The 14951-nt window shown below is 41.8% G+C and overlaps 1 protein-coding gene across 1 annotated transcript; it reads left to right on the top strand.

The window, feature by feature from the left end:
- Positions 1-3204: 3204 nt before the first annotated feature.
- Positions 3205-14733, top strand: LOC111962407 (rac GTPase-activating protein 1). Its single transcript, XM_023985482.2, has 17 exons — positions 3205-3359; positions 3650-3737; positions 3990-4192; positions 5115-5275; positions 6340-6409; positions 6888-6935; positions 7142-7219; positions 7434-7548; positions 7702-7850; positions 8067-8234; positions 10270-10368; positions 10555-10753; positions 10938-11043; positions 11308-11443; positions 11678-11801; positions 11982-12087; positions 12500-14733. Exons 2-17 carry the CDS (start codon positions 3653-3655, stop codon positions 12573-12575), a joined length of 1923 nt encoding a protein of 640 aa, XP_023841250.1. The 5' UTR covers positions 3205-3359; positions 3650-3652; the 3' UTR covers positions 12576-14733.
- Positions 14734-14951: the final 218 nt, after the last annotated feature.

Genomic DNA, 14951 nt, shown 5'->3' with positions numbered 1-14951 from the left:
TCACAGCCAAAATTCCTATGATGTGATCGTCAAGGGATATGCAGTCTTACTGGTTCTGTCACATTTCACTTGGGAAGAATGTCTATGTTGTAGTTGAATGTACTAGTACTACTAGTACCGAGGTCACCTGGGGTTAGGGCTGATGGTTCACAATATGGAGATTGACTGTCGCAGTGCTTTGGAGGGTGATGTGAAAATGTAAGGCCAAAGTTTGTTTTGCTGTGCTGGCATTGCAGCAGACCCTGAGCCCTCACCCACCCACACACACAGGATGTTCAGAGTGWGGGGGTGGGGGGAGGGGTCGGATCCATGCATTGCTTCCTCTTAAGTGGATGTGTGTCGACTAAGTGTTCCCCTCGAGTCTAGTTGCAGATCCATTACGGTTGTTGTGTTGGTGCCACAGGAAAGCCCTAACCATGTACTCAGCACAACGCTGCCAGCCTGTGGGGATTCAGTAATGCTAATGACCCAGAACTTCTCCACAACACTGGATCCCAAACTTAGTTTTCAGGACCCATCTACAACTTTAGGACTTTTCTCGAGACCCACTAAATAAAGAAAGCAAGTATCCAGTTTTAAGGAACGAGCCAAAAGGAGTCCGCTGTGACCAACCATATTTGCTCACAATGCATGCACGTTACTATCAAAAAGCGTTATTCCACCCCATGTAGACAAAGCATTTTTCTGCGATAAACAATCTGCATGTTAGACTTGTTTTTGTTACAATGATGTTACCCTGATAGTTTTGTATTGCTGACTCCTTGATAGTGGTCCTGATAGTAGAGTTGGCTTTTCTCCTGTACGCTCCTACTGTTACAGATAGTTTCAGGTTTCACTGTAATCACACTCATGTGTGAGCACAATATTGTAGGTGATTGATTGATTGAATTTATTTAGACTATCCTTCAAATACAAACATAATTGCGCATCAGCCGGTGACGCCTCCACGTACAATTTAAGAAAATCATCAAGGATAACACAATAAAGCTTAAAGGCTTATTTCCATTGTGGTCCTTTTGGGGGAGGGGGAGGGGGGCATAATTGACAGACATAATTGTTTGTTTCATAAAATGAGCTAATTAGTGCAGTTCCAACAGCTATGGACAGGTGGGAGGGAGGCCCTGGCTTAGCAGCATGATAGTAAGTGTGGCTAGTATGCATTAGAATTGCAGGATTGTTGTTTGTTAATTAAAGTGCTAAATTGGATTGAGTAGTGTGTGTGTGTGTGTACAAAGTATGCCTCTGGATTTAAGTCATGTAGCCACGACATAGGGTGGAAGGAGATGTGTGTTTTAATAGAAATGTGTTAAATGCATTCTGTTCTTAAAACTCTTCACTGGCATGATAGGTGGCTTTATTTCCCAAAATGCCTTCACTGGGTTGTGTGGAAAAGTAGCAAAGGGATTCCTTTTTCTCTTTGCGTATCACAGTCTTCGCAAGACTGACGCCAAACTTCCTAGAGAGGAAACTCAAAGAACGTCTCCAGTCAGTCCAACACAATCGACTGTTTAGTGAAGAGAGAGAGTTCTGGCAGTTAAATGATGCTTGACAAGAGGAACATTTGCAGAGCCATGGAACGGCCTATTGCTTTTATATGAATAATAGATCAAGTATTATTGACTGACAGGTCCAATTATCTCAAATCAAGTCGAATGGACCTACAGTAGTGGAAGAGAAATGTAAACACAAAATTGACAATTAGGAATGAATGAACTGCAGAGCAAAGTAGAATGTGCCGATAGGTGTTGCTCGTGGTATGTGTGTGCAGCACAGGAGGTTGGTGGCACCTTAATTGGGGCGAATGGGCTCGTGGTAGAATAGGTGGAATGGTATCAAATAGATCAAACACATGGTTTCCAGGTATTTGATGCCATTCCATTTGCGCAGTTCCGGCCAGTGTTGTGGGCGTTTCTCCCCACAACAGCATCCTGTGGTGTACAGGTGTGTGTTTGCATGCATATTTTGTATTGCAATGAATGTGACATGTGGTCGCTTATCTACCTTAGTTGAACACACTGACTGCAAGTCACTCTGCATAAGAGCATCTACCTAAATAACCTAAATGTAAATGTTGTATAGCGTATGCAGTGTTTGTATGTGTTTGTTAGATAATGTGTCCGATGTCCATATTTGCATGCAGGCCTATGTAGTAGGCGATGTGTAAATTAGTGTGTCTGTAATGAGTGTTTTTCACTATGTGTTTGCATGTGCATCCACATTTGAGTGCGCATTTACGTGTGTGTGTGTGTGTGTGTGTGTGTGTGTGTGTGTGTGTGTGTGTGTGTGTGTGTGTGTGTGTGTGTGTGTGTGTGTGTGTGTGTGTGTGTGTGTGTGTGTGTGTGTGTGTGTGTGTGTGTGTGTGTGTGTGTGTGTGTGTGTGTGTGTGTGTGTATGGACTATTTGTGTGTCTCTATATACGAGTGTGTGTTCTTCTCATTATATGACACAGTAGAGTTTCTGCAGGGCCCAGATATGCCAGCCTGGGCTGATTAATGATGCTGCGGGGGTACGTCCCATGTGTGACAGACCAAGTGAAAGAGGACAGGCTCCAGTGTCTGACTAAAGGCTTGAAAACTCACAGGCATTCCTCCCTATCTCATCTGTGTCTTAAAGAAGAACGTAACTTGGCAATTTTCTTTCAACATGGGTTTTTACAAGCCAGTTGTACCAGGGCCAGCTCCAGGCATAAGCGTCATAAGCGGTCGCTTAGGGCCCAAGGTGACTAGGGGGACCCAGTCGGGGTCCCAACTTACTGTTGATAGCCAGTATAGCAGAATACACGTACGTGCAAGATCGAAATTTGGTTGTGCTTCAACAGTTTTTCTCTTGTTCTGTCAGTCACTGACAGTCACTAAATTAGTCATGTCAGCTACCAATTTTTAGATTGGTAAGGTAGTCTAGCCAGTTATCTAAACTTTTAGTAATCATGGCCTAATACCGACCGAGCATGCAGGGCACGTGCCCAGGGGCCCTCACCTCCAAGGGACTCCCATTGATTTTGTTAGTCACACTCACTCAGATATCATTATGGCATAAGTCATGGCAAAATATGTGGTATTGCAAGAAATTTGCAACACCACGTTTAGGGCATCTAAAATGCTATAGCCGGCCTAATGTATTTTGGCCTATCAATTGTAAGCATACTTACACTCCAACACAGATGGGGGCAGTAATGCGTCAATAATACCAAAGAAACGCCTTCTTCCTTGGCGCCAGGTTTTGAAATGCCTGGGACCAGATAAGACAGGTGTGGCTAGACACACAACGTAACTTGTTTATCAAGAATTGCAATAAAAGTTGCCTTTGACAGCAGTTGGAAACATCAGCCGCGAGACTCTGTCTAAGGAAGGATTGACGCAGTAAGTGTCTGTTTTTGTTTTCTTGTCAGTTTTGTTTACTGAAGTAAACTAACTTAACTAGCTAGCCTGCTTGCAAAAGAAATGGAAGTGAGTCCATTTCAATCTGTTAAAATAGCTTACGCACGCTAGCTAGCCTATCTATTATTTTTTTAAATTGCTAGCTCACGTTATAACTACCAAATAATTAAAGCCAGAGAGGAATATAGTGGAACATATTTTATCAAGTCCCCTGCTGGGTTTCTGTCACGTGATTGGTTCCTCTTGTCATTTGTTTAACATTACTTTATCAGGACATGGAATCGACCGTGCTGAACCTGCACAACCAGTTCCAGAGTCTGCTTGCTCACTCCGAGATTCTCATTGAGGGCATCGAACCACGTAAGTGACTAGTGGAGAATGCTTTTGGTTGACGGTGGAGATCAGTGTTTCTCCAGGCATTGCATATCAGGGATGGCATATCAGAGATCGCAGGTTTTCTCAGTAGCTGGTGCAAATCTAATTTCCCCCCCACACACACTCCTCACCTGAAAAAACAAAACAATGGGGGAGATTGACTTCAAAGGAATCAACAGGTCTGTAGAGAAAAGGCAGATCGTTAAACAATAACCATCCCCTTGCTTTTCTGCCCAGAGTTCATCCAGATGGCTCTGAACTTTGAGGACTGCAGGCGGAAGTGGCTCCAGTGTGATGAGAAGCTTGGGGCATGCAAGGAGGTGCTGACCAAAACGGAGACTGAGAGGGGGGCTCTGGAGGTCAAGCTGAAGCACGCACGCAACCAGGTGGATGTGGAGATCAGACGGCGCCAGCGGGCTGAGTCTGACTATGAGAAACTGGTTGGTACAGTTATAGAAAAATGACAGTATGTTAAACGTGTGGTACATCATAAAAGTTGTGTTGGCTTCTATTGGGAAATGCTGCTCTCTTGTGATGTTCATTGTTAAATAGAGGGCAAAGTTTGAAGACCACTATGGTTAATTAGTTAGTAGTTACGAGTTATTCTGATTTTAATCAGGCTGTAATACACAGTTAATTGGTATATTGCTGGATTGAGTAACTGAGCCGACAAGGTGAAAAATATGTCGGTGTCCTTGAGCAAGGCACATAACCCTATTTGCTCTAGGGGCGCTGTACTACTACCATGGCTGACCCTGTAAAACAACATATTTCACTATCCGGTGTATGTCACAATAAACCTTTTTTATTTGTATTTTTATGTAGAATAAAATTACATTTGAATTTAGTCTACCGGTTGTTGTGTTGGTCCTTCAGGTGGTTGAAATTTGCAACAAAGTATTGTTTACCTGACTTTTTTTAGAGGGTCTGTACTGAAGTTGACATTACTATCACCTGGCACATGCGCAAAACCATGTAAACACTTGCTGGCTTCAGCATACCTACTAACTGAAGTCAACATGGTTTTGCGCGTGTGGCAGGCGAAATAAATGTAAACTTCAGCACCGGCGCTCTAAAAAGTCAGGTAAACAATCATTTCCTGTGGATATTTTGTCGCAAAGTTCGAGCATAAGAAGGACAAACACACGGACAACCTGGAAGAGTAAGTTCAAATGCAACTTTATTAAACATTCTGGCTTGTAAGGAGCATTTACACCAGGCTGTCTATACCAATTAATTGTGCATTACAGCCTGATTTAATAAGCCTATGAGTTAGTATGAACACTGTTTGGAAGGCTATGACATCATTGGGTAATTTCCTGATCAGTGTGTTACTGTGTGTGTGTGTTACCGTGTACGTAGGAGCGTCAGATCCAGCTGATCCGGGATCTGCTGGTGGCGGATGGTTCCAGCAGCAGCCTCCACCTGAGCGAGGAGCAGCGCTCGGCCCTGGCCTTCCTCAACGCCCATTCCCAGGCCGCACAGGCCGCCAAGAACAACACCGACCTCAACACCAGCCGCAGGTACTGTACACTCCTCTACTAGGCCCCTTATCAGCCTTGTCTGGGCTGTGTTCATCAGAGCACCAAAAAAAGAAGAAGTTTGCAATGGGAAATAAGAAATATTTGTTTTTGAACGAATTCAGAAACGCCTCTTTCGGCCGTTTGCTTCAGTTAAATGCTTAGGGGGGGGGGGGGATTCCGATCTGGGTTAAAGGGGGGGGTAAATGGAAAGTAAATCCCCTGTGGATCTCTAGGAATAGTGGATCATAATAGGCTAACGTATTACAAGTTGTACAGTAATTTGGGACATGTAGCCTTTTTTGAATCAATATAGACCATACGTAGCAGTATAAACCTGGAGCCTGGCGCACGGTTCACGACAACTGGACCGTTGTCATACAGTTCCATCATTGGTGAGGATTATTAGGGTAGATTTAGAGGACTACAGTTCAACCCCTATTCTGCACTTTTCTCACCTTCTAATATTTCATGGATTGAACAATTGAGTATGGCAACCTTCAGGATGAATCAAACCACTGTATTTCTGATTCACCGACTATATTAAGTACGTGAAGGCTCTCCAAACCATTTTTTATTTTTTTATTAATAAATGCTTTCCTAACTCTAAATGACATACAAGATCAGAGTATTTTTAAATTGACCAATTGGTGCTGAAAATGAGATTAATATGCATGTATTTACATGGCTTTCTTTCATTGATCCCTAATATTCTCCATATATTCTGTTGAGAAAATTCAAATTAATTGTACACCAAATTTTAAAGGGATGGCTTTAGATAAATGTACTGAAACCCCTATTGAATGAACTCCATAAGGAAATCTGTTGGCCAGCAAGTGGGAGGGTTTTCAGCAGTTGAATGACATTTATTCAGGGCACGCAAGGGAACCACGCCTACAAAGCCCGCTATGCACCTGCATAAGGTAAGTCTGAATGCCAACTACTGAGAAGTGTGTAGGATGGGCTAGTACAGTTCCTAAGTCTGAATCGGGCCCTTAGTGAATATGACCCAGATTGTTCTGATTCAGAACAGTGATCATAACCAAGCTTCCCGTCATGTCTTTCAGGTTAACCACCATAGATGAATCTGCTTCCTTGTTGTCAGACATTAGCTATGACAAAACGGATGATTCTCTGGTAAGTATATCCACTTTACATTTTCCCCAAGGGGCCATTTGTCTTGGGCTTTGTAGTTGTGCGCCATCACAAAAAGACATGAATATGCCAAAATAGATGCCAAAATAGAAAAACTAATCAAATAAACTTAACAAAAAAATAAATGCAACATATATGTAAAGTGTTGGTTTCATGTGCTGAAATAAAAGATCCCAGAAATCTTACATACGCACAAAAAATGTATTTCTCCTTTCTTTTGTAAGGTATCTGTCACCAACAGATGCATATCTGTATTCCCTGAAGTGAAATCCATTGATTAGGGCCTAATGAATTTATTTAAATTGACTGATTTCCTTTATATAACTGTCACTCAGTAAAGTCTTTGAAATTGTTGCATGTTGCGTTTTTATATTTTTTAAATGTAGATATAGCCACACTAATACTACCTAATATTCTCCTAAACATGAACAATGGAGTCACCATTCTCTATTCCCTGTAGGACTCCTCTGTGATGAGGCCGGTGCGACTGAGGAAGCGCCAGAAAAGGGTGTGTGGAGAGTTACTATTTAGTTTAGAGCCTGGCAGATTCACAATAGAAATGTACATGTCTTCTTAATTTTGTTTTCAAATGTTATATCTAAAGGATCTGTAGTCAAGGATGGAGTGGAAATGTTGCCATAAGTGCCAGGTTATCTACAATGCTCAGTCATCTGAAAGTTTGGTTAGCTAAGTCGTTCCTATTTGTTTCCACAGCGCTCTTCCAGAAACCTTGCCGAGCCACCCCAGCAGGTGGTGAAGAAACCCCGGTCCAGTGGCCGAACATCGGAGAGGGTACTACTCAATGCAGGCTTCTGAAACTAACTCCAGTGACGCTAATACAACATCTACAAAATTACTTAATTTCTGACCCAAGTCTCACTTGATTTGGATTTTGGTCACTAGACCAGTATCTTTACATAAAAAAGTAGATGTTGCTTCTGTGTCTGCTTTTGCCTTTATGAGTTTTATTTCCTGTCAATCACAAGATATGTATGTATTATTGCAGATTAATGACTCCATAGTGACCAAAACCACCATCACAGTGCCCGTCAATGGAGGTCCTGTGGAGGCCGTGTCCACCATCAAGACAGTGCCCGGCTACTGGATACGCAGCAGGACTGGTGAGACGACACTAGCAAGCCTAGATTCATCCTTATTTGYAAACGTTTCGTGCATAAACACCACTTTTTGTCAATCCCAGCAACTGCCACTAGATTTCAAGGAGATGACAATGGTTCCCTGCTATATCTGTAACTGTATATCTGTTCTTCCAGATCCTCAGGGCTGGGACAGTACCACTACTATTGACCAATCAGAGACGGCTAGCGAGGCACCCAGCACCCAATGCAGTGAGGCTCCGCCCCCACTCAAAACACCCAGAGCCAAAGGCGGGGTCCGAAAGCACGAATTCCTCGCCAAAACGGTACACATTGTCATTATTGTTTTTGTCTGTACCTTGTTTTTAGGATTATTTTTATTTTTTTAACAGCATTGGGAAAATATTTTTGTCACATAATTAACTTGAGGTTGTTGACCCAGTTAAGTCTTAAATTGAGTAATCTTATCTACCATCTAATGATTTGTCCGACATCTACACGTTCAAGCCGAGAGTCTCTGTTCTGGCCCTCTTCTAACTCAGGTTATCAAGTCAGAGTTCTGCGTGCCCTGCGGAAGGAAGACCAAGTTTGGAAAGCTCTGCCTGAGGTGCCAGGACTGCAGGATTGTGGCTCACCCCGAGTGCCGTGATCGCTGCCCCCTGCCGTGCAACCCTGTCTCCACAGGCAGCACACCCGTCAGGACCAGAGAGGTACTGAACCTGTGTAGTTAGTTATACGTGCATAGATTGACAAGACTTCATATTTGCAACACTTGGTCAGTTATTGCTGTATAAGCACCATTATGCTATTTTCTTCATATCGGATTCAGGGTTTACCTGCGTATGGTTTGGTATATTCTGGACACCATTCATGAATTTGTATTGGTACCATCTTTGTCTCGAATGCCTTCTCCAAACTTTGCATGTCATAACTGTATCTCTTGTAGAGGTCGACCGATTATGATTTTTCACTCCGATACCGATTTATTGGAGGACCAAAAAAAAGCCGATCCCGATTAATCGGCCTATTTATTTATTTATTTATTTATATATATATATATTTCAATTTATTTGTAATAATGACAATTACAACAATACTGAAGAACACTTATTTTAACTTAATATAATACATCAATAAAATCAATTTAGCCTCAAATAAATAATGAAACATGTTCAATTTGGTTTAAATAATGAAAAACAAACTGTTGGAGAAGAAAGTAAAAGTGCAATATGTGCCATGTAAGAAAGTTAACGTTTAAGTTCCTTGCTCAGAACATGAGAACATATGAAAGCTGGTGGTTCCTTTTCAACATGAGTCTTCAATATTCCCAGGTAAGAAGTTTTAGGTTGTAGTTATTATAAAACTATTTCTCGCCATACGATTTGTATTTCATATACCTTTGACTGTTGGATGTTCTTATAGGCACTTTAGTATTGCCAGTGTAACAGTATAGCTTCCATCCCTCTCCTCGCCGCTACCTGGGCTCGAACCAGGAACACATCGACAACAGCCATCCTCGTAGCAGCGTTACCCATTCAGAGCAAGGGGAACAACTACTCCAAGTTTCAGAGCGAGTGACGTTTGAAACGCTATTAGCGCGCACCCCGCTAACTAGCTAGCCATTTCACATCGGTTACACCAGTCTAATCTCGGGAGTTGACAGGCTTGAAGTCATAAATGCTTGAAGCATTGTGAAGAGCTGCTGGCAAAGCGCACGAAAGTGCTGTTTGAATGAATGCTTATGAGCCTGCTGGTGCCTACCATCGCTCAGTCAGACTGCTCTATTAAATCATAGACTTAATTATAACATAATAACACACAGAAATACGAGCCTTAGGTCATTAATATGGTCGAATCTGGAAACTATCATCTCGAAAACAAAACGTTTATTCTTTCAGTGAAATACGGAACCGTTCCGTATTTTATCAAACTGGTGGCATCCATAAGTCTAAATATTCCTGTTACATTTCACAACCTTCAATGTTATGTCATAATTACGTAAAATTCTGGCAAATTAGTTCGCAATGAGCCAGGCGGCCCAAACTGTTGCATATACCCTGACTCTGCGTGCAATGAACGCAAGAGAAGTGACACAATTTCACCTGGTTAATATTGCCTGCTAACCTGGATTTCTTTTAGCTAAATATGCAGGTTTAAAAATATGTACTTCCGTGTATTGATTTTAAGAAAGGCATTGATGTTTATGGTTAGGTACACGTTGGAGCAACGACAGTCCTTTTTTGCGAATGCGCACCGCCTCGATTATATGCAACGCAGGACACGCTAGATTAACTAGTAATATCATCAACCATGTGTAGTTATAACTAGTGATTATGATTGATTGTTTTTTATAAGATAAGTTTATTGCTAGCTAGCAACTTACCTTGGCTTCTTACTGCATTCGCGTAACAGGCAGGCTCCTCGTGAGGCAGGTGGTTAGAGCGTTGGACTAGTTAACCCTAAGGTTGCAAGATTGAATCCCTGAGCTGACAAGGTAAAAATCTGTCGTTCTGCCCCTGAACAAGGCAGTTAACCCAACGTTCCTAGGCTGTCATTGAAAATAAGAATGTGTTCTTAACTGACTTGCCTAGTTAAATAAAGGTGTTTAAAAAAATAAAAATAAAAAAAACGGCAAAATCGGCATCCAAAAATACAGATTTCCGATTGTTATGAAAACTTGAAATCGGCCCTAATTAATCGGCCATTCCGATTTAATCGGTCGACCTCTACTCTCTTGTGTTGTAGCCAAGCACCCTTGCAGACTACGCTCCCTCCTCCTCTCCCATGATCCCAGCCCTAGTGGTCCACTGTGTCAAAGAGATCGAACACAGGGGTTTAAATGAGGTGAGCATCCATTTTAGCACTTACAAAATTCACTTTGATAAAAGGAAAGAACATCAGTCATATTTTCAGATATTAGCTCTGGTAACAAATGTATTTTTACCTTGATAATTCCTGTTATATCTGTCCCTATTGCCTGTTAACATTCCTGCCCATTTTTTCTTTTCTTCTCTCCACCGCCCCTCTCAGACGGGTCTGTACCGTGTGTCAGGCGAGGGGCGCATAGTGAAGGAGCTGAAGGAGAGGTTCCTGCGGGGGAGGACGGTGCCGGCCCTGGCCAAGGTGGATGACATCCACTGTGTCACGGGCCTCCTCAAGGACTTCCTGAGGAACCTCCCTGAGCCCCTCCTCACCTTCCGCCTCAACCGCGCCTTCATGGTGGCTGCAGGTCTGTCCTTGGCAGTCGGCTGTCTTTAAGGGGTTAAATAGATTTTAAAACGTAGATGTTATGTTCAAGTGCATTCAGGTATACATTAAAGGGATAGTTCACCCAAATTACAAAATTACACATTTGTTTCCTTACCTTGTGATTACTCTATGGAGTGCCTCTATCACTCTTGTCTTGTCCACAGAAATTCAGGATGATGACAATAGCCTGGCGCTGATCTACCAGACCATCAGTGAGCTGCCCCAACCCAACAGAGACACTCTGGCCTATCTAGCCATCCACCTGCAGAGGTACGGCAGCGCTTCCACCCCTTCACGGTCACTTTGCAAATCTGTCACTTTCTATTTCCAGGCAAAAGTGCTGCCCCTACCTGTATTTGTTTGTAAACTGTGGTGGTGGATGTTTGGTAAATGTAACCGTCAATGTCATTTTCAATTCTGTGGTAACCGCCCTCCATAATCAAAGGCAAGTTTAAGTGTCCTGATTTCACAAGGCACTGCAGAAGCTCCGTTCACTTGAGTCTCTCTGAAATTGTTGACTTCTGGTTCTTTTAGGGTGGCCCAGCGTGTACTAGATACCAAGATGGACGTCACCAACTTGGCCAGAGTGTTCGGGCCCACCCTGGTAGGCCATGCCGTCCCAGAACCAGACCCCATGACCATCCTGCAGGATACCAACAGACAACCAAGGGTATGTGTGGAACTATACAAATATGACTCTGCTAAATGTACGGTTTGTTTTCTTCCGTTTTTTTATTTTTCCTGAAGGATGTGGACACTAGGTTATCAACTGTCTAGTTTTTAACATACGATTTGTGTTGTAATTTAGTACTCTTTCAATACTTAATAAGAATGATTCTCACCATACAGAAATTAGTGTTTGTCTCCACACAACAGGGTTTTTGATTCCTATTGATGTAAACAGGTGATGGAGCGCTTGTTGGACCTTCCTCATGAGTACTGGAGCCAGTACACAGTAGAGCAGCAGGCCCACGCAGACAACATGGTCAAGGGCAATGCTAACTGCTACAACACTCCTGACCACAAAGGTAAACACTACTGAGAACCAGTCTCTCCATGGCCCATAGACATATCATTTATCCTTTATTTTAACTCAAACTTGAATGTTTTTATGGCCGTAGTGTTTGGGGAATGTGCTAAAAAGATGTCACAATATTCTCCAGTCTGAGGTCATGTTCTCTTGAATGTGTTAATTCTCCCTCAACCAGTGAGCATGCTGGGGCCATTGACCACTCCAGAACACCAGATGACCAAAACTCCCTCCTCCAGCTCCCTGTCCCAGCGAATGAAGAAGACCCTGTCAAACACCACCATGTAAGCAGCACACTCTAAACATAGGGGCCCCCCCAAGATCTTAATGCACGTCTCAAATGGGTTGTGTTCCATTAGGAGCCAAATAAGAAAACTTACTGAAACAGGAAGGGGGTACCTGGTCCAATAAAAAATGCTAATGACTGTTTAACATTCCAAAACGTTTTCTATTGCGGGTCCTAATTAACATGACCCTGATGTTTGTTTTAGTTTTGATTAATGTTCCTTCTGTGTGTTTCGTGGGTGATACATTTGTCAACCTTTACATTTTTTAATTCTCATTAGCTTGGATTACATCAGTGCTTAATTCGCTGAATGTGTGCTTCTATCTGTCCTTGAATGGGTATTTAGCTGTCTGTTGTATTTCTTCCTGGTGATGGAGGTTCATGTTTTTTTTTCTTGTGTAATTTTACAGATTTGGAAGCAAGAGCAAGGCATCTGCTAGCTCAAGTCGCCAAGGAGGCTTTTTTGCCTCCCCTCAGCTGAAGTAGTGGTCAAGCCAAAGTATTTAGGGAAACGATACAATTTTCCTCCATTTTCTATACTCTTTTTTTAAAGAACCAATAATGCAGGAGAAAATCTGTTGTTAACTTTAGCTACTGTATATAAGTGGCAGGTAGCCTAGTGGTTAAGAGCGTAGGGCCAGTAACTGAAAGGTTGCTGGTTCGAATCCACGTGTCAACTAGGTGAAACATCTGTCAACGTGCCCTTGAGCAAGGCATTTAACGCTAATTGCTCCTGTATGTCACTCTGGATAAGATAATCTACTAAAATGTAAATGTACTGTATTTCATACACTTTTATATCACACCCTTTAAACTCTCTTTTATGAACCATGCAATACTTAATTTAGCTTTAAACTAACTGCTGCTAATAGCTTTATGTAACGTTAAACTAAAACTCAATTTTTTTTTTTATGCTATACAATTTTTATCTCCACTTTTGTGGAATATGTTTGTACTTGTGATGACTAGAGCCGGGAGTTTGGGGCACTTTTTGTGGTGTTGTGCTTTAACCATTTATTTCCAGCATTATCCACTAGGTTTGCTGCACGTAGGAAATCCTAGGAAATGTTATTCAGTTGACACAAGCTGTCTCCAATCAATCAATGTCGGGTTGTGCGTGTGTGTTTTGGTGGGAGGATCGCCTTAGACTTGGGAGCCGTAGTGCTGTGAATCTTAATTGCACAAAGCCTTTTATTTGGCAGGGAATACTATTTGTAGATCATTGATTCTACACCTCACTTTTCTCAAGTGGATCGAATCCTCTCCAATGGACTCGGAAATGTTTGCATTTATTTTTTAATTGGGGTCAGTTAAAGAAGAGTCTTTGGCTGCTTTTACACAGCCAGCCCAATTCTTGTCTTGTTTTCACTAATTGGTCTTTTGACCAATCAGATCAGGTCTTAAAAAAGATCTGATGTGATTGGTCAAAAGACCAATTAGTGGAAAAAATATCAGAATTGGGATGCCTGTGTAAACACAACAATGAAACCAACCATGGAAGTATATTGTAATGAATTTGGGGGGGGGGGTAGCCGGTTTAATTGATTCTCCCCTTTTTAACTGCCCCTAATTGATCAATTTTTAAGCTTTAACTTCCGAGTCTGTTGGAGAGGATCAGCATGAGCAAAGTGAGGTGTAGAATCACTGATCCACAAATAGTATTCCCTGCCAAATCCGTTTTGTGCAATTTTTCAGATTAGCAGAGCTACGCCTCCCCGGCCACACACGCACAACCAGACATTGATTGATTTTGATTGGAAACAGCTTGTGTCAATTACAGAACATTTCCTACTCGCAGCAACATTAGTGGACAATGCTGGAAATACCAGTAAGAGCACAGGGCCTCAAAGTTCCCCAAAACTTCTGGCCGTTGTGATGATTTATCAGTATGGTCCAATCTGTCTACTAATGAAAGTCTATATCCACCCATGAATACATGTGACTTTGCTGCTTCATCAAACCAAGGACCTTTGTTGACTCTTCTGTGAATTTGTCAGTTGACCACTATACAGTACATACTGTTGTGTAAAGCCTAATCGTGTATACATGATCTATTGATAGGGAGTCTCCTTTTAATACTGTGATTGTAATCACAGAGTTTGTGGTATACTAGCGCTGGATTGGACCAGAAAGAAAATACATTAACTTTTTTTTTGTCTACATTTTGGTGCAATCTTTTGGGGCTTGTCCTGCATCTGTTAATGTGATCTACATTTTGGAATGCAATGATTGTTTTACTTTGACGTTTTAACTTTTACAGTAAAATAATCATGCTAACCTCATAAGGTAACACATAAAAAGGGGATTATGTAAACTTTCTAACCAAAGATGGCAACGAAAACACGAGAATGGCTCTTACTGGCCATCTCTGTACGAATTTGAATAGGACTAGCAATTCATGTATGCATCCTTGTGCTCAGAGTAGATGTCTGTGTACGTTGCGGTTGAATTCAAGTTTCTATGTTGTATTTCAAATGGCTTCCAAAGAACCTATAGGATTCTCTGCCTTCTAATACAAATTCTCTAACCAAAAAGTGTTGTTATTGAAACGCAATTATCATGCCAATTGTAAAACTTGATGGGAAGGAGATGTAAAGAGTTGAAGATTCCTATACAATCACATTTATGTAGTGATTTCCCTGTGTGTGTGTGTCAGTGCATCTTTCATTTATTTTCCTACCTGAAGAGTTTTATTTTATCCACAAGGGGGTGCAATTGCACCATTTTTGACACCCTCATAATGCACTGTGTATACAGTATAAGGGGAAAAAAGAGGGGAAAGGTAGTTTAAAGAAATACACTAGTTAATCATGTGAATATACCATTTTGTAGTTGTCCTTGTTGGTCATGACAGAATTTAAA

Source organism: Salvelinus sp. IW2-2015, linkage group LG1 (genome assembly GCF_002910315.2).
Source record: "Salvelinus sp. IW2-2015 linkage group LG1, ASM291031v2, whole genome shotgun sequence".
Classification (NCBI taxonomy): domain Eukaryota; kingdom Metazoa; phylum Chordata; class Actinopteri; order Salmoniformes; family Salmonidae; genus Salvelinus; species Salvelinus sp. IW2-2015.
The sequence above is the reverse complement of the archived record's forward strand: the minus strand, read 5'-3'. Positions and strand labels throughout refer to the sequence as shown.